Source organism: Achroia grisella, unplaced genomic scaffold (genome assembly GCF_030625045.1).
Source record: "Achroia grisella isolate CSIRO2021 unplaced genomic scaffold, CSIRO_AGI_Agris_v1 utg1360, whole genome shotgun sequence".
Lineage (NCBI taxonomy): Eukaryota > Metazoa > Arthropoda > Insecta > Lepidoptera > Pyralidae > Achroia > Achroia grisella.
Window position 1 is genome coordinate 572852 of NW_026712626.1, and position 21327 is coordinate 594178.

The 21327-nt window shown below is 32.6% G+C and overlaps 1 protein-coding gene across 5 annotated transcripts in view; it reads left to right on the plus strand.

Moving 5' to 3' along the window:
* The first annotated feature begins 2230 nt into the window (after positions 1 to 2230).
* Positions 2231 to 21327, plus strand: part of LOC131855378 (probable nuclear hormone receptor HR3) — a 124292-nt gene continuing 105195 nt past the window's right edge. Inside the window, exons 1-2 of one of the 5 annotated variants that reach the window (XM_059206645.1) lie at positions 2231 to 2444; positions 19176 to 19543. In XM_059206645.1, coding sequence (XP_059062628.1) covers positions 19438 to 19543 — 106 coding nt within the window. In that variant the 5' untranslated portion in view covers positions 2231 to 2444; positions 19176 to 19437. The remainder of the gene's footprint in view (positions 2445 to 19175; positions 19544 to 21327) is intronic. The other 4 variants (XM_059206648.1, XM_059206646.1, XM_059206647.1 and 1 more) reach the window with 4 other exon arrangements.

Below are 21327 nucleotides of genomic sequence, written 5' to 3' on the forward strand. Positions count from 1 at the left end.
CCACTGGTCTACAAGCAGCACTACGACTGATTTACTCTTATTTAGTTACTCAACCAGTTGATTATGTATTTAATATTTTGACTCTAATAAATTAATGCTGGTTGGTAGTTTGTATTCTCACATTTCGACTTAAAAATTATACAACGATTATTGAAAGGAACAACACGCAAGTTTCTTGCTCGTTCTTCTTGTGATGAGACAGCTACCCAATGAGCGGTAGATAAGTTAGCTATTAGTGGCCAATTCGGCAAGAAATGGATCCTTAGGTTAAAAAGTATCTTGTGTCATCTATCCCAAGTGCTACTTTTAATATAAAATTTCATGATAATTCAATCAGCCGTTAATATAGGAAAGGGTAATATATAATATTAGTTAGAATATATGTATGTATCAGATGTATATAATTGTATATCATTAGCTGTAAATATGAAATTCAACGTTTGTTTCAAACTATTTGTGACCATTAATGAAACCGCTTTATTGAATATTGGTCGAAGTTAGTTCAAAGCGACGTTATATAGGACGTTTATAGTGACATATTGTAGTTATTGTAATGACATGCCCTAATAATTTCAGGTTCGAAATTCAAATTAGCAATGCGAAATTTAAAAAAGAATTCTGGTCAAGTTTGTATGTCGCCGGAGCCAAAAGAAGAAGAAAAAAAGTTTGTATGCATTATAATTAAAAATTCGAAATTTAAATACAGATACTGCGAATTCTGGTTGTGTCGCTAAAAATAAAAAATAATAATTAGTTATCTTTAATTGAACCTTTTACTTAAGTTTTCAATACGTAATATATTGTAAGCACGTTTCTAATACGTAATATATTGTAGTCTTTATCACGACATGCCCTAATTCAAATTTACGATTCGAAATTTAATTAAAGAATTCTGGTCCTGTTTGTATGCATTTTTCACCATCCTTTTTGTATTGTACTTATTAATTCGAAATTTAAAAAGTTCCTAAGAATACTGGTCATCTCTAAAAATAAAAATTGCATTTTAAAAACACTTTGTTATCTTTAAATGAGCCTTTTAGTGAAATTTGTGCTATAGAACGTTTCTAGTAATCTATTATAGTCTTTGTATATACACTAATTGTGTATGTATGTATGATATTTACCTTATGTGTGTTTGTGTTCGAATTTCAAATCAACAATTCGAAATATGAAAAAATACAGTTACTGTTCTGTCGACATTAACAATGAAAATTCGTATTTTTAAAGTATTTTGTTATTTAATTGATCCACTTTATTATATTGGTAATTATTAGGTAGGTATTGGTAAAAGTTTATTGAAATAATCCAGATGCTTGATAGGCTTTGTACGAAACCGTCTGCGTACTACGTATACTATATACTACTTACTACTTACTATAATACTTTCTCAAAATGTGTTTCGATTGAAGATTGAGATAAGGTACAGAAGTTACAAATTTCGGAGATCAGTCGTATTTGTCCTGAGTACCACATGCGTTACGTGATGACGTGATATCCGTGGTGCTGTTCATGTAGACGACGGCTACCACTTACCATAAGGTAGCAATTATATTGTTTGCCATTAGAGTAACATAAAAAAATCTAGTCATATATACTCTTTGTTGTGACATGCCCTGATAAAACGCGGGTTCTAATTTCAAATCAACAATTCCAATTTGAAAAAAGATTACGACAGTTCTGGTCCTGTCTATATGAATAATAAAAAAATGCGAATTTTAACCCTCTCTAGATGTGGTCCGGTTTGCTCAATGGACTTTACATGTCCTGTCATTTTTGTACAGGGGGGCCGTACAAAGGGTTAAATTTGCGAGTGAAAACCCTCCACGACTGAAGGGCGGATTATTTATGAAGACTGGCCACATTTTTAAAATGTAGGTCATTACAATCGATTAGAAGAAAAAAATATTTTTCTTGGATACAACTGTAAATGTCCAGTGTGATTGATGCGAGCTTCCATCTCTACGTGTCACGTCAATTTCGCAACTATCTTGACATGACAATTTTAAGAACGTATATCGATTAATTTCGTTTATTTTTTTTTTGTTATTTAATTATTGTTTTTAATCAATTTTATAGTATAGATTGTAAATTAGGAGTGCCTATTTGATGGCTAGAACAACTCCTCAAATTAAATATCTGCGGTTCGTACCTTCACAATTCTGCCTTGTATGCCGGCGTAAGCCAAACCATTCGCTTGCGCTTACAAAATTCAGTTTGTGTTGCAGAACGCACGCGCGCGGCCGTTCTGCGCGGCCGAAATTTTCAAATTTGGAAGCTCCGCAAATTTTTCATATTTCGAACGTTTTTTGACAGTTGTGATTTAGTTTTTTTTTTTCCAATTCTAATTGGACTCCAGTTGGTTTATTGACCACCAGTGCCTAATTGGACTTTTCGGTGTACCACCGCTGTGAGTTTTGGATTGTTACAAATGCATTGCGTTGGATGTGAGTAATATATAGTAAGCGTTTTGAGATTGTTCGTCCGTTGTACTTTGTACATGCGTTTGTGTAGTTGTACGTACTTTGTGGGCAAATTAACTTAACATTATCTGTAACTTCAGAAATTCCAAATTCAAAATAGACAAATTAAGTGCGATCCGGCACAATGAAAAATTATAATATTTATAAAGATAAAAAAATATATTTTCGGCCAGTGTTATATTATGCATTTTGTAGTAATAATTATTTTTTCGTGTACTTGAAAAGGCTTGTATAATAATCACCCGTATACCAATTATCTATCACGAAACTTGCAATTTATCAAGGTCTCAGTTGCATGAGATCTCGTATTGCACTGTGCGAGCGAGAGGGAATAAAACGACCTTGCGTGACAGAACGAGACGGCGAACGTTAGGAAACTGTTGGGAAATATCATTTTTCTCTTTCGGGGGCTGAAGGGCACTTTTTGTGTATTTGTATTATGATAATAAATTTATCTCTATTTGTTTGAACAATATTTAGGTCGATGTTAAGGAGTTACGTTATTTATTAGCACATTCAAACAAACAGATGGTATTTTTTATGTTAATAACACAACAATATTTTATCTATTTTAAATTATAATCGTACAATATTTTTTTTTTATTAAACTGACTGATCTGTAAGAATTTTTATTATCCATTTATACATTTATTTATTTTTTTAATTATATATAGGTAATAAACCATAAGTAATTTGAGATACTACCGTATATTCACGCCTGGCCCTAATCGGTTCCGGGGGTTCTTGACTCCTTCTCTAATATTGTCTTCTTATAGATATTACAGTATTTACCCATTTGTCTATATAAAACATACTCAAAGACAGGCAACTTAATATTTAGTGAGTTCAAAAAAATTAAATTACTGAAAATTTGCTTATATTCTATTCTTATTCAAGTTAAAGGATTATTAATAAAAATGAAATCTAATCCTTTAATAAGCATATTCCATATTTGAATATAACTTTTTTAAAAACTTTATTAAAAATTAAAAATTAAAAAAAAAACAATATTAACCACAGATTGTATGAAAAATTTATTTCAGATTTGGAATATAATTCCTAGTACTCCAAGAATTGTATTCCAATTTTGAAAGTTTTTAACTGTCGTGCATATTATAACAAAGTATGTAATCGCAACACAAATCACCAAAACGAAACAACACAAGGAGCCAAAATATATATATGTATAAAAGTAAAATGGGCGGGTTATACTAAAATTAATAAGGAATTTCAGTATAAAGGGTTCACTAACTAGCGTCTACTTTATGTAGTTCTCTAAATACATAGTATCAAACAAAATCTCTGTCTTCGTCTATCTCTAAATTTACTTGTCTAAACCTAATTTATGAAATTTTATATTTTTTTATTGACTGTATATGTTTATATAATCTGTATATATCGGTCAATTCGGGATAAGTTACAACGGATCGCTAGTAATGATTAAATATTAAACTAATTATTTTTTTATGTTTGAGGTATAAATTATTATTTGTAAATTGTATATATAATTACTAGTAATTATATAGTATCTTCTGTTAGTTATAATTATTTATGATTTTATTTATATAATTATGTTCATATATTTTTTTATATACTATTATGCTATACTAATATTATCACAATACATTCAAATGCACACGGTAATGAACTAAGAGGGATATTATACTATCATATATAGGATCATATACATATATATATTTATATATATATATAAATATCCCCTTGGGCACTTTGTGGCTCAGACGTGCCGTATAGGTAGTTTTTTGTTGATCCTTTTTCACTTGTTGATCCGGAGGCCTTTTGTTGATCTAATGCCAGATGACCATATATAAATGTTGATCCGTTTTGAGCCACAACTGTCAAGACGAGTAATAATAATAATTAAGCGATTTATACACGATTTTATACAAATCCACCTTTTTGGCATACGACCACTTCTTGATCCAATTCAAACGGGCCAATCAGGGTGCAGCATTTGCCAAGGGCTTCCTCATTGGCACGTTTGGGCTACTACATTATGGCTACAGTAACTCAATAATGTCTAGCTAGTATTTCAAGAATAATAGTCTATCTAATCTAAATATTTATAGAAATCAGTCTGGAGTAACGTGACTCCAGATCAAACCTCAATACTTGTTATTTTTTGGACGGGAATCTTTTCTTTTGTAACAACGTTACCGAGCGAATAAAGAGAAGACGCAACGGCGGATCCAGGGGGGAGCGTCATGGAGGTCATGGGAGTCATGGGGGCATCATGACTTTCCCCCCCCTTAGCCCAGGACTTAGGTAGACCACTAATTGAACTAAAAAATAATGAAACAGCAAATTTTTTTGCACGATCGGAATGTTGGTGCAGTAGTATTAATTATAATTAAACATTGTTACTTAAAACATAACAGTTAAAGTACTATAACACTAAAAGCAAAATAGGTATTTTCAAAATACTTTTTCAAAATAAATTACCCTTTGAGTTTTTGTCCAAACCTCAGATATTTTATTTATTTTAGGTATATCAATCATTACATAGTATAGTATAGTATAAAAAAAGTCGCTGTCGCATCTAACAAGTACATAAATAAAGAAAGAAGACTTTTTGGCTCTGAATATATTTCAAAAATCAATTACTTGTGTTAATCAATTTATATACTCTTTCTTATTTCATAGTACTTGTTTTGATCCGAATATATACAGATACCGTAACGGTCTATTAATTATGAATTTATTATACCTAACCTAGATATTTTATTGTGACGAAACTCCGTGTATTAGTAGTATCCGATAAGGGTATGCGAACCCTAAGTATTATTACAAAATGACCAGTAATTTCGAAGAAATAAGCCTTTGAATTTCAAATCAACTTACCAAACGGACGCTCAAGGTTCGATTCCCGCCATAGAATTTTTTTTGTTTTGACTTTATGTTATATTTTAAATTAACTATTTTAATAATTAAATGAATTTAATCGAACAAAAAGTTGTCAAGTATTAAATTAATTTTAATTTACATTAACTATTATACTTTCTAAATTGTAAAGCAGCTAACAATTATAGTAAGATCTTATAAATAATGAACACAACAACATTTCAAATGTATTTTCTTTATTATTACAAAATATTTTTTGTGCATGCTATAATAGTTAATGTCACTTAAAATTTATTTAATATTAAACAACGTTTTTATCGATTAAATTCATTTAATTATTAAAATAGTTAATTTTAAATATTACTTTAAAAAAAAAAAAAAAAAAAAGTCAATGGTGGGAATCGAACCCGGGGTGTCTGTGTGGTAAGTTGGTACACAGGTACACTCCTAACTAGTAAAATTAATTTAATACTTAACTACGTTTTTCTCGTATAAATTAATTTAATTATTCAAATAATAAATTAAAAAAAAAACAAAAAGAAGTAAATAACAATAGTCAATGGTGGGAATCGAACCCGGGATGTCTGTGTGGTAAGTTGGTACACAGGTACACTCCTAACTAGTAAAATTAATTTAATACTTAACTACGTTTTTCTCGTATAAATTAATTTAATTATTAAAATATTAAATTTAAAAAAAACAAAAAGGAGTAAATAACAATAGTCAATGGTGGGAATCGAACCCGGGGTGTCTGTGTGGTAAGTTGGTACACAGGTACACTCCTAAGTAGTAAAATTAATTTAATACTTAACTACGTTTTTATTATAAATTCATAATCGTATATAATCATAAATTAATTATTAAAATATAAAATAAAAAAAAAACAAAAAAATAAATAATGAAAAAAAAGTATAGGATTCGAACTCGGAGTATCTATGTGGTAAATTGGTAAACAGGTACACTACTAACTAGGCCATATTGTTGTTGTTTGCTGTGGTGAAAAAACTAGTATATATATAAGTTACACGTACAATTTCAAAGACTTATTTCTTGAAAACTACTGGCCATTTTGAAATAGAAATAGAAAATCATTTATTCAAATAAACTTACATTGAAGCACTTTTGAATAGTCATTACATTTTTTAATCTACCGCTCGTTCGGAAAGCTGTCTCATCACAAGAAGAACGAGCAAGAAACTTGCGTGTTGCTCTTTTAAATAATTTTATTATTACTTTACATTTTTAAGTTTAAGTGTGTGAATACAAACCAACAATTAGCACTAATTCAATTAAATACTCAAATAGAAAAAATATTGAATATATAACCAACTGGTTAAACAATTAATAAGAGAAAATCAGTCATAGTGATTAGAGCAGACCAGTCCCTACAAGCAGCACCCGTTCAAGAGTATGACGGATGAGCCAGCCATCACTGCGCTCGACCATATTTTAGGGAGCCCAATGACCCGGCCCACCACGCCGCCACAAGTCTGGACATTTTAGTGAGCATGACTACTCAAAACACTAGACTACGTCAAAGCTACTTACAATTGCCATCTGATAGTTATAGTATTCACATTTTACATAAGAATGCATGCGGCAATCAATACAAAAACCGCTACGCTTTCATGTTTCTAAAATCAATCAATTAAATCAAGAAAGCAATGAGAAAATTAAATTATAACGTTGTATGCTAATAAACTAGTTATTTACTTGAAATAAAACTTTAGGGTTTGTATATGTAATGTTTGCATATAAAATATGATTAAAGGTTACCAGTGTATTTACACTTTTACTGAACAAACAGAGTTGTTTAGTACTGAAAATATTGTGTGGAAGCCATCAATTACTTTCAGTGCACTTATAGCTTTGATCTTTTCCTAATTATTATTATTAAGTTTTAAAGTGGTTGAATTTTGCGTAGAGTGTTTTTATACGTTATTTCTAATTTACCATTTACTTTAAGTTTTTTAAACTCTATTCATCGAGACCAATCTAATGAGTCCAAACACGATATTTCTGCTGTAAGTTTTCGAAGAGTATGTTCATCATCTGATAATACTGGTGCCAGTATGAAGTCAAGGTTAACAGATAGATAGATAACTAATTACTCTTATTTCGTCAAAATCTTTAGATTACGTACAATAAATTCATAATATCGCTACCTATTCGAATCAAAACAAGTATTTTAGGTACTTCATGTACTAGTATATAAATTCATCAACACACAAGTAAATGATTTTTTAAATATATTCAGAGCCAAAGTTTTTGTGCATTTAAAAAATTTTGCTGATACGGAGTCACTAATGCAGGAAATTGTTGAAAACATATATATCGAGTACAGGTACTATCGACGAATACTTTATCTAGGGAACACGCGGGAACGCGGAACGGCAACATGTTGCCGTTCCGCCACGATACCGTTATAGTGGTAGAAAGAGATAGACAGTGGAACCAGCAAATGTGTCTACGGGTCGTGGCTGGATCAACAAAGTGTACAACTAAGTGCGCGTATATATATATATATATACACTTGTCTTTAATTCAAAGGAAATATAAATAATGAACACATCACATTTAAAACAGTAATAAGTACGTAATATTATCACATTATCAAACAGTAACTACGTAATATTATCACATGGTAACAGCACGTATTATGGCAAAAATAAACATCGGCTGATTTGAAAAGATTTATTATAGTAATAATAGTAATCTCAGGACAATTCACACAGCTTCATCTAGACCCAAGTTAAGCTAGCTGAACATTGTGTTATGGGTACCAGATAACTGATACAAATACAAAGATTTTTTTCGTAAATTAATATATATTATCTATACATAGAAAACACCCAGACCGTTACAAACAATCATACTCATGAATACAAATGTTTGCAGCGTGCGAGGAATCGAACCCTCGACCACCAAGCAGGAATCAAAGCGGTGTACTAGCTAAATCGCTAGACTACCGACAACTAGCTGTACACGCGACTTCGTTCGCGTGGAATGTAACTTCTTATATTTTAGTAAAATAAAGTTAAATTACACACGGACGAAATCCCGTGTACAGCTAGTCATCAATAAAAAAAAAACACGTAGGTATCTCTAATATATTATACACTAGCTATTCCCGCGACTTCGTCCGCGTGGTTGTTAACTTTATTTTTCTAAAATAAAAGTAGCCTAAGTTACTCCTTATTACATCAGCTACCTGTCAAAAAAGATCCCATTAAAATCGGTCCAGCTATTTCAGAGATTAGCCGGAACAAACAGACAGACAGACAGACAAAAATTGTATAAAAATAAATTTTAGTATATGTACCGTATTTATATTCATATGCAAGTAGTAAAAAACGGTTATTTCAATATTACAAACAACAGGCTTCAACATTCTCAAGTACCACAAAAAAGATGTTTTTTCTATCAAATAAACCGTTTTTATTAAAAACAAGCTGGGAACAGCGACTTCGTCCGCGTGGAATTTAACTTTATTTTTCTAAAATAAAAGTAGCCTAAGTTACTCCTTATAAATCAGCTACCTGCCAAAAAAAGTACCGTCAAAATCGGTCCAGCCATTTCAGAGATTAGCCGGAACAAACAGACCGACAGACAGACAGACAAAAATTATAAAAATTGTTATTTTGGTATATGTACCTTATATATATTCATATGCATGTAGTAAAAAACGGTTATTTCAATATTACAAACAGACACTCCAATTTTTATTAAATGTATAGATGTATAGATTATTATTTATTTATTTATTCATCCAAAATAATACAAATTGTGTAGGATAACGTAATAGTAACATTACAGTAAAATTTTGTCACCAACATAATAGCAACTTAAATATTAAATCTCGGTATATCTATAGACTAGCTGGCCCCAGCGACTTCGTCCGCGTGAAATTTTATTTTATTTTTCTAAAATAACAGTAGCGTAAGTTACTCCTTATTACATCAGCTACTTGCCAAAAAAAGTCCCGTCAAAATCGGTCCAGCTATTTCAGAGATTAGCCGGAACAAACAGACAGACAGACAGACAAAACTTGTAAAATATGTTATTTTGGTGTATGTACCGTATTTATATTCATATGCAAGTAGTAAAAAACGGTTATTTCAATATTACAAACAGACACTCCAATTTTATTTACATGTATAGATGTATAGATTAAAAAAAAAGTAACAGTCATAAGGCTAGTCGTATGCCTAATATATATAATAATGTAATAAATTCATTTAAACAGAAATTGCGGCAACATTATTTAAATTTGTAACTTTTTTACTGTCCTTCTCCTTTTTTCACATCTTTCTGTTATATCCCTATAGTTCTCTCTATATTTTCTGTTTTTCTTACTTTCAATTTGAGACTGTACTTATAATTTGATTATCGGATCATTATGTATTTATTTATACATTTATGGGTTATATATTTATGTATGTATATTGTTATTTTTTTATAGAAATGTATATTTTGCTTTGTATTTATATATCTTTTTTTGACATTTCTTATTTATATTAGTGCACCGCCAATAATCTTTCGCTGCACCACTCATGGTTGCCTAGTAAATAACGCGGCAAAATATTAAGTCCGCCACATGTACAAATTTGTTTGTGCATTAAAGTTAAAGAAATAAAAAAAATACAATACTGTTTAATGAAAATGCGTATTGTCTAGTGCTTAGAGATGTATCAAAATAAGGTCAACAAAAAAGTCCATGATGGTATATGTCTATCTCTTAAGGATAACCAACAATAACCATTTTTTATCTTTTACATTTTACGGGAATTTTTTTTATCGTATGTTTCCCTTAAAATCATGTAAACTATGTTATTATGTCATAATCTAAAGAAATAATAATATTTTATAGTGACATATCCACTATAAAATACCAAAAAGTAGCAATGTAATTCGTTACGCGCGAATCAGCTGTTATAAGGTCAAAGGTCGGTGCACCCCGCGTATTTGATAAATATGTAGTGCTTCTCTGGATGTCTTTAAGAGAAAATGGCAGTATGTACGTGTATATGTACAAGTCCTTAAGTGTTAAGTTTTTCAAATGTACAATAAAGAATAAATATTTTTAAGTACAGTACTTACGTACATTAATATAATACCTACTTTTTACTTGTATCTATTGTTATCAAAATTAAATTATAAGTTCTTAACTTTACCACGACTATGTGACCCTCTCTTGGCGCCAAAACGAGTGAAAAAATGAACAGCATACGACGACGACGCAGTACCTATAGAGTGGAGCAAGTGCTTATTCAGTTTTATTCAACTATTTAGTCCCTCCACCGTTACAATGAATGGAGGCGGATATTAGAATGTATGTAGCATTGCGAATATAAAATATCTAGATTAGGTATAATAAATTCATAATTGATAGGCCGTTACGGTATCAGAGCCAAAAAGTCTTCTTTCTTTATTTATGTACTGTTAGATGCGACATCGACTTTGTTTGTATACTACACTATGTAATGATTGATATACCTAAAATAAATAAAATATCTGAGGTTTGGACAAAAATTCAAAAGGTACTTTATTTTGAAAATACCTATTTTGCATTTTGTATTTGAAATACAAAACACAAAACTATTTTTGTTTTTAGAGTGACATTTCTATGAATTCACTGTCGATAGCGAGCGGTGCGATGGAAAAAGATAACCGTTTATAAAAATATAATAAATAGCCCTGGACAATTAACACAGACTGATACTGAACTGATATAAATAGATATTTTTATTTTGTAAATACATATATAATATACATATAAAACACCCAGACCGATGAAAACAATCGATGACCGATGAGTACAAATGTTTGCACCGTGCGAGAAATCGAACCCGCGACCATCGGATGTAAAGCGGTGTGACCACCGAGGCAGTCGAGATATATAAATAATCTTATGAATTTAATTTATTCTAATTTGTTTGTGTGCGCGGGGTGCGGTGTACGGTGCTCCCCCCTGCCTCCACCGTTGCTGGAGCTTGCATGTATGGAACATTGCGAATATAAAATATCTAGATTAGCAAATGAATAAATTCATTATTGACAGACCGTTACGGTATCTATATATATTCGGATGAAAATAAGTATCGCAGTAAGGACGAGTATATAAAGTGATCAACACAATTAATTGATTTTTGAAATATATACAGAGCCAAAAAGTCTTTGTGTATTCAAAAAATATCTAATTTGTTTGTGTGTGCGGGGTGCGGTGTACGGTGCAGGGGGGACCCTGCCTCCACCGTTGCTGGAGCTTGCATGTATGGAGCATTGCGAATATAAAATATCTACATTAGTAAATTAATAAATTCATAATTGATAGACCGTTACGGTATCTGTATATATTCGGATGAAAGTAAGTATCGCAGTAAGGACGAGTATATAAAGTGATCAACATAATTAATTGATTTTTGAAATATATTCAGAGCCAAAAAGTCTTTGTGTATACCAAAAATTTAGCCGTTCGGAGCCAGTCAGTCACGAATTATTAGTAAAAAAAGTGTCGAGTATATCGTACTATCGACGAATATATATGGCCACATCGCAAAATAGAATGCGACGTTGCCATACCGCCTGAGATATACGCGATAGGAGTCAAGTTATTCAGTGCAAAAGGTGGAATCGGCAAGTGTGTAGGTTGTGGCGTGATCAACAAAGTGCCCAAAGAGGTGTTTATATAATTATATCAGTATAATTCATTATCTACATATATTATATAAGACTAATCTTCACAGATCACTTTTATTCAACCTATACTTTTTACTGTGTGATATATATATGATCTTGTAATAACCACTTTAACAGTAACTGGCCATGTAATTCTGTTCTTTAATTAGAGCGCCATTAAATGCACGCCTCTAATTGTACTGGCACTAGAATTGGGCTTCACTTCACTAGATCAAAGGTCTAATATTTTCATTCTGGTAACTGAACCTACATACCATACGGAAGTCATGATTCCGTATGGTATGTAGGTTCAGTTACCAGTATGAAAATATTATCTTAGTCCTTAGAAATTAGGTTACCATATAACGAGGGGAAGTGACGGTCATAGCACTGTTAATGTATATACACGACATTTACCACTTACCATCAGGTGGGCCGTAAGCTTGTATGTCGTTTTATTTGCACTATAAAACCATTTGTAATAGAATACTAAAACAATTAATATTTTGCATGTCAACCATTATGAAATTGCCAGTTTTCGATGGGAATTTCGAAGAATGGCCTTCTTTCTATGTGTCAATTTAGCAACGCGCAATTCATGTGAATAGGCCTTCATAAATAACGAATTTTTATGTAAACTATTGAGTACATTAATTGAGAAATGTTAATTATTTTAAACCTATTTGTTTAACTAAGCTGTAAGTTGATATATACCAAATCTTACTTAAAATAGTGCATGAAAATTAAGATAATGTGGACAAGGGTGGGTTTCTTTTTTAATGAAGTCTCTTCCAGCCGAACTAACACTGTGACTTAGTTTATTCCTATTATGAATTAACAGAGTAAAAATTTTTGATTAAAACTTTTGGGTACGGACCGTAATAAATAAAATTGACTTCTGTAAAAAAACTAATATGAATAAATTATTTTAACTTTAACTTACACATATAGATATACAAATACTTATTATCACGAAATGACTACACCATTTTAGATGAAACTCAGCATGGTAACAGGTAATATTTAAGACTTGTTTCTAAGAAATAAATGCACGTGGTTACACGTATTGGTTGTGTCTTAACGCCGACTTCTAACCCGCTACCCTTTGGACGGTAACAATAGCCAACACACCATTGTATAAATAGAAATGTAATTTAAATAATTAACATACTGGTCAAGCTACCGGCGTTGCTCGTTCCTTGGTTACTTTTGTTAAGCAAGAAGCACTAGATTAATATCTACACTAATATTAAGATTAGTTTGTTATTTTTTTTATTAAATGGTAACGGAATTGACTGTCTCGATGGTCTAGCGGTTTGTCACATCGACTTCCGATGATTGCGGGTTCGATTCCTCGTGATATAAACATTTTCTATTCATCAGTATGATTCTTTGTATGTAATTTGGATTATTTCTATGTATATTACGTATGAAATAAAAAAATGTAATTGTGTATACCTATCAGTTATCTAGTACCCGTAACACAAGCTCTGCTTAGCTTAGGACTAGATGGCGCTGTGTGAATTGTCTAAGGTCTAAGGCACTCTCTTGTTCTAACAATATAAGCTGGCGGGGCACTAGTGCAGGATGTTAGGAGGAGTATAAAGTCAGGTCAGTTAGCCCATCGTAGATAATACATCAGTAATTAACCATAATGGTTTCCACATCTATATATTGTTAGCTATGGCTGATATTTATTTCCTCATTGGAACTAGCGCCAAGCCGGGAGATGCCGGGAGAATAGAAATAATCTATATTCAAATAAACTTAATATAAACACTTTTGAATAGTCACATTTATAATTCTACTATTCATTCTTCTTCGGAAGAAATTTCGGAACGTGCGTTCCGAACTTTCCTGCTCATTCTTCTTGTGATGAGTCTGCACTCATCAAGAATAATGAGCAAGAAACTTGCGTGTTGCTGTTTTCAGCTGTAGCTAGTGTACACTAATATTACAGTAGAAAAACATTCTGTATCTAAGTTTGTTATCGATAAACTCAAAAAATATGTGATCGGCTTTAAAAATTGTAAGTTATATTGTTATCGAATAATATAGGCTGTATATCAGGCGAGCAACGCAGCGGGATTTAGCTAGTTGCTATTAAATCATAGTTCAAGTTGTTAAACTTTAAAGCACTAAATTTCAGAATCTAGTATAAAATATACTTGTATTTTGCCTTCAAATAGATGTAGTTACCTCTAATATTATACGCATATACCGGTTTTGTGGCTTTAGCGTGATGCAAGGACAAACTGATGTACTTAGATACTATTAATGTTCGATACCAACGATTCGTACCTTTGATTTTATCCTTTATATAATCTGTAGAAATAATTAGATATCTATCAAAATTATTCTTTTTTTAATTTTTGCTGCCGTTTTTTTATAATTTTTTGTTAAATGATATTGTCCATATTGATTGTTTTGTAATAATTAGTTACAAAAAAGTCATCTAATTTCATCAAAAAGATTTATTTCTAATTTATTACGCAATGATTTTTAAAAGGTTAAAACTAATTTGATATTGACCATGTGATTTTGTGTATTCTAATTACGAAAAAATAACATTTTATTCTTATAAATTAGAATACTGTAAACACTGTACTGTAAATACTGTAAAAAATACATATTGGTTGTCAAAATACTTTTACTCATCCATAAACAAAGATGAGATAATGCAAAAGACATAACAATATATAAATACATGAATTGGCATTCCAATTACCCAATATTTGTGGTGCTTAATTTTTATTATCTTATAAAATAAATAGATGTAAATAAACACATGGTAATTATATCGATAGGCAATCGATATTTCGATACATCCGGCTTTTGCTTTTAGCATATATCGTATAATGGGTAATAATAATTACGTCGATCAAGCTCTCGCCGCTTTCACATGGGTTTTTGGCAGCGGACTTTCACTTGGCCAGTGTTTGGGATAAGTCATAAACGTATGACTATATTTGTTAGGTTTATTCATTTGCCTTATTCATTATTGTCTATATATGTATATTTATAAATACTAGTGAGACGCCTTGGTTTCGCATGGGTGCATTTATTATAGGGATATTAAATTTATTACATTATATGTATATATATATTTGAATCATGTATAAGTTATGATACTTGGCGATTAATTAAAAAATAATGTAATTATTAGATTTTGAAATTTTATATTTATATAAATATAGATTCGGTGTTTTTTTTATATAATGAATTCACATAGTCATATTGACAATGCCATGTAAATAAATGCAAGTAAAAGCCTGAAACCAGGTTTTCTCGAGAGACTACAGCATGGGGTTATTCAAGAAGCGTATATTAAGGTTTTTAAGGGTCGGCAACGCGCATGTGACAAGCCTGGTTTCAGGCGTCCATAGGCTATGTTAACCGATTACTATCAGATGGGCCGTATGCTTGTTTGCCACCTATGTGGTATAAAAAAAACTAATGTTTGCGCCGTGCGAGGAATCTTATCCGCGACCATCGGAAGTAAAGTCCTAAACCGCTAGACCCCAAGGCTGTAAAATTTAAAAGAAATACTAAATTTTGCTTTCCGCTATCGCGTATAACTTGTACGCTTACAGCCAAAAGTAGCTGCTTTCGCGCGGGTGTGTGCTTACAACGTAACGTTGTGCAACTATCGCTGCGCGCGCGCCGCCCGAATGCTGATTAACATCAGGGATGCCAACATTACGATGATCCTCGTACAAAACGGCGTCGGTGGTCCAGCTTCCTCCGATTGATCCCCCGTCCAATTCAAACGGGTATCAAAATTTCGATGACCTGAGCGACGTTCGAACCCCTGGCGGTGTCTTCAGACTAAAACCGTATCAGAGAGACGGGAATGGGCCTTCAGCTGCTACATAAGTCCTTCCTTTGGTTTGGAGTGCCATCTGCACTCGTTTCCTATCATCCACTGAAGCTGTAAAGGCCTACTACGGCCAACAGCATTAGATTAGTCCGAAAAAAGTGGTCTAGCGGTTCAGTACACCGTTTTACTTCCGATGGTCGCTTATTCTATTCCTCGCAAGATACTAACATTTGTTAACATTGTATTCATGTAGGTGTTGTTTTGTATACATATATTCATGAAAAAAAATGTATTTAGGTATATTTATCAGTTCTGTAGTACCCATAAAACAAGCAAGTTCCTTGTTCGTTCTTCTTGTTATGAGACTTCTTTCTGAATGAGCGGTAGAATAATAAAATATGATGTAACTATCAAGAGTACTTATATTAAGTTTATTTTAATAATGATTATTTCTATTTCTCTGCTTAGCTTGGGACTAGACGGTGCTGTGTCAATTATCCAGGGCTATTATAGTTAAAACGACATGGTATTTTCATATGTGGTGTTTTAATGCTAGTAGTTTAAAACGAGGTTAGAGAGCAGAATTGAGATAATGTACGAGATTTTGTCAAACTGTTATTTTCTTCGTACAAGACGAGATATTTTAAGGTTGGCAACCCTGATTAATATTTACATGTGCGTACGCAAAATGATGAGTCAGTAGCATGCACTCGTCATGTATTTTTATTAGCTTGTAAGAGAGGTATGATATATATGAAAAGAGAGAGATAGACTTTGTAAAAAGTGGTCTACGTCTGGTCTACGAGTTTTTTTTATGGATGATAATGTAATAATGCACCCGCCTGCGCTAACAGCTTACGCTGGCGGGAAACCAGTGGAGAATGAAGTCAGATCAGTTAGCCTCTTCGCAAATAGCAATTTGCCACGATGGTTTCCAGGTGAAACCGCGTGGGGGTCAACCTGACATGGTACATTGCTAGCAATGGAGTTATTATTCCATATTACTAAGGGGAGCGGTTTAGCCCCTCCCCTCTAGAAGATGTCTTTGTAGGGAGAGTTGAGATTAGGCAGTGAAATTATACATTTAAGAGGTATGACAGCAGTTTTAGTGGTATCACGGGTGTCACATGATAACGTGATGTCAGTAGTGCTGTTTGTCTATATTGTCAACAGGTACGACGTCGTAGTGAACCTAACACTTGACTTGCTGGATACATTTGAATACAATATGAAAGGAGGCGAGCCTACCATTGTATCATGGAATAATCAGATTTTTTTTACAACTCACACAGCTCCATTTATTACCAAGCTAAGCAGAGCTTGTGTTATAGGTACTAGATAACTGATATAAATACATAGATACATTTTTTAAACACATACTTGATATACATAGTAAACACACAGACCTGTACAAACTATCATACTTATGAATGCAAATGTTTGTACCGTGCGAGGAAGGAACCCGCAACCATCGGAAGTAAATGTGCTGTACCGCTAGACCACCAAACCCGTCATCATAAATTAAAACTTATAGTTTTATCGGTTACATTTCGAACTTACGACCTTGAAGTCTAAGTCCGGGTAGTTAACAACTAAGCCATAACTCTCTCCACAAATTGAAATAATTAAGATTTAAACATATGTAATAATTATATTTCGTTACCGAAATAAGCCCAATTATGAAATAAAACATTGTCTCCATACATTTCAATAGTCATTGTTAATTAAGAGATATGCATACAATCGCACTTGTCTCTCACACTATAGCTTTACAACATTACAATAATAACTTCAAAGAATAATAAACACTAATTATTACCCGGGACTATGTCTGCTTTATTAACCGATCTCAAAAAAAGGAGGAGGTTCTCAATTTGGAACTTTTTTCTTAGTGAACCGATTCTGATAATTCCCTTTTTATAGGAAAGTTGTGTGCTTTTTTTGCTGTCCTATATATATTTCAAAAGATATATTTGACTGTCCCATAAATATTTATTGAGTTACCTTTATTATTTTGGTTGTTGTCTTTTTTTTTTACCGCAATAGGTGAGTTATCAATCTCTCTATTACCACAAAAATAAAACGAAAACGAAAGAGCTGAATAGATTTTTGAGAATGAAGATAGCATCTATCTTCACTTCAAATTTAATAAAAATCTGTTCAGCCGTTTAGTCTTAAAAAGTTACATACAGATAGAGCATCTCAGGTATTGCGTACTACACTTCAGCACGACGTCTACAGAAACGCTTCTGTCTACCCCATTTGGGAAGCCTAGTCGTGAAGAAATATTCTTTTAAATAATGTAATTTGAAACATATGTCCAATATGTACAATAACATATATTGTACAAATATATTATATGTAAATTAAAAAAAATCTGCTTCTATTACTATTATAAAGAGCTAATTATTAGTTTAAATATTATGGATAAGTTGTAAAACAAATGAAATAAGCTACGGGATCCCATTAACATATATACGACGGTCTCCTAACCGTCTTTTACAAATATGATAAAAAATGAGCATATTTAAAAATAATTTAGCTCGCTAGCTGTACAGCGCACTGTGAAATACTCAGGGAAACATCAAAGGGAGTGACATAATAGACCTGACGCCTCTATAAGTACATATACCATAGCCAACCACACATAGTGAAGAAAAGTAGTGTTTCAGTTGGCATACCTCACTGGCCACGCGGGATCGATTCCGAGCATGCGCACACCGCGCCGGCACTTCCGACCCCCCACCCATCCCGAGCTGAAGCTGAAACCCACACCACTGCAACTGCATTTCAGTGCACACGAGAACGCCAGTAAAAACTGAAAAACAACGCAATAAACGCTCCCTTGAAGCACACACAAAGAACGGTTTCCAATTACAAAAAATTCGCGGTAATTCAAATTTAAAAATAGAATGATAATTTAAATTTCGAATATGTGCCTGTACGCGTGTGATTTAACCGTTGCATCGTTTTAACACTGGCCGGCGACAAGGGGTGGCAACGCATTCACGATTACGAACTATGAAGAGAAAAAAACGCGTACACAGAAAATTCAGAAACCGCATACGTAATCAAATTAAAAGTATATTTTCTACGACGACGGCACTGTGACAATACTGAAGTATATCCGAACGTATTTAAAAAAATATATTTAAATTAAATTTATCACAATTTATTCAATTTACACGCAATATATAATCACAAAACAATAGTTTTTATCTAATACAATATATATCACAAATAGAATATAATACCCACAAAGTATGTATAACTTCCCAAGCAAATAAATCCAAAACCTTACGAACGAAATTTTAGACTGATATTAAAATTCTTAGAGTAGGCGAGAGTATAGCGTATTTACATTAGTTGAGGATTTGAGAAAGTTTATAATAAATAGTAGTTTAAAAATATTTATGAAATTTTGCAATAATTAACAAACAAGTTACCAATATAACCGGGGATCAGTGAATAAGCCTTATTTTATACAACGCACGAACGATCCATAGTGTTACGATGTGGATGAACTTGTATGAGTGCCTGGGCGCAGTGTAATGGAACAGTTATTGTGAGACAGTAGGTCCCAGTAGGGACCCAACGATGTTGAATATGTTTGATATGTGGAACTCGGTGAGCACCAAACTGGAGGCTCAGAGCAACGTCCAACAAAGTCAACAACCACACACATCAGGTGGGAGCATTAAAGGTAATTTCCACTTAATAATGGCGTCGCAGCCGACAAAAAAGAGGCAAAACCCCTGATAATTTTTTTCCGTTTTTTAAATCTTTAAAGTCTGCGTGGGTACCTCTATCTCGCCTATTTAGGCAGTTTTATAAGCTGTTTCGGATTTAAGGTTGAGATTTGGTAGTGAAATTACAGAGTACTGAAGTATGACATCTTAGTCCATCTAGATAACAATGCATGTTTTTTGTGGCAAATAAGCATACGGCCCATCTGATGGTAAACGGTTACCGTAGCCTATGAACACCTGAAAAACTGGTGTCACGTCTGTGTTGCCGAGTCTTAAGAACCTTAATATACCTATATGACCTGATACCACTAGTATCACATGATGACGTGATATCCGTCATGCCACTTTCCATCAGGTGGGCTATAAGACTGTTTGCCATAGCCGTTCCATAAAAAAAATAGTTTATTAATAGTAAAAGGTGACGGTGCTTAATATGATAATTTGTGTGTGCTGTGCTACGTGATATCTTCGTGAAATCCTTCGATTTCGATGATTCTTTTTCTAACGTATACCTTGCAATAAATATTAATTAACAAACATTTTTATGAAAGAAATTTGGTGGGGATTTTTTTTAATTTAATTATTACAATACGGATTCAATGTTCATAGTTAAAGAGACAGGTCAGGTGGTTCGAAATGAATTATAACTATCTATTTGGGTCTATCTTCACGCCAAATTAAATAACTACGAAACCGGGATAGAATTACGACGACCTCAGCCGAGGTTCGAACCCCTAGCGGTGCCCTCAGGCTGAAATCATATCCAGGCAGGAGTTGCCTTCAGCCACTCCATAAGTCCTTCCGCTGGTTTGGAGAGTCCTCTACACACGCCGCCATTTTGGTGCGTTTCGAACAGTTAATTCAAATTTGAAAATAGAATATATTTTTATATTTATTATAATTTAAATATTTGAATAACAAGCAGTGAATTTTGAAAAATAATTAATTAATTCTTTTTTCAAAATTCATTGTAATTTAAATAACTATAGAGTTTTTATAATTATGACGTAATACAACAATGTAAGTTGTAACGATAATTAATAATATTACAACAGTCGGCGTGAGATAATCAGTTAGGCCTACAAGAATATACTGAGAACAACACGAAATTTCTAGAAAGTGTGCAACGCATCTTTTCCGGTGTATTAATACATACATAATTGTTTCTTATTTCGTTTGATAGTTACGCAACTGAAAGTTACACAGTAAGAAAGTGGCCAATTAAAATTCGGTAACAGAAAACCGTCTCTACATTGTCGCGGCTCTATCTGATTCGTGTTATGCAGTTATGTTATATCTGGCTAATCGGAAATGTGTTTTTATTCTAAATTACTTTTAAGATGTTTTTCGGTTAAAGGGTAAAGAAAATAAAAAAATATACTGTACCAGCTACTCGCCCCTTCTTCACACGGGTATACATGTATGATATATATAAACCTAATTAATAACTCTATATATTTGTACCGCACTAAATTCCGTTGCGTAGTTTTAAAGATTTAAGCATATATAGGGACGGACAGACAGCGACAGCGACTTTGTTTTATACGATGTAGTGAAGAGGCATATTAGTCCTCCAGAATGCCAACGAATGAGTGGTAACACAGAACTTGATAACGATAAGTGTTTATATATTATTTACCATAAGCTAAAGTTTACCATCAGTTCCTTAGCCATTCCAATTACATGAAAAAAAAATCTTTTCAATGATAATTGACATTTAATTTTCGAACTTTCACGA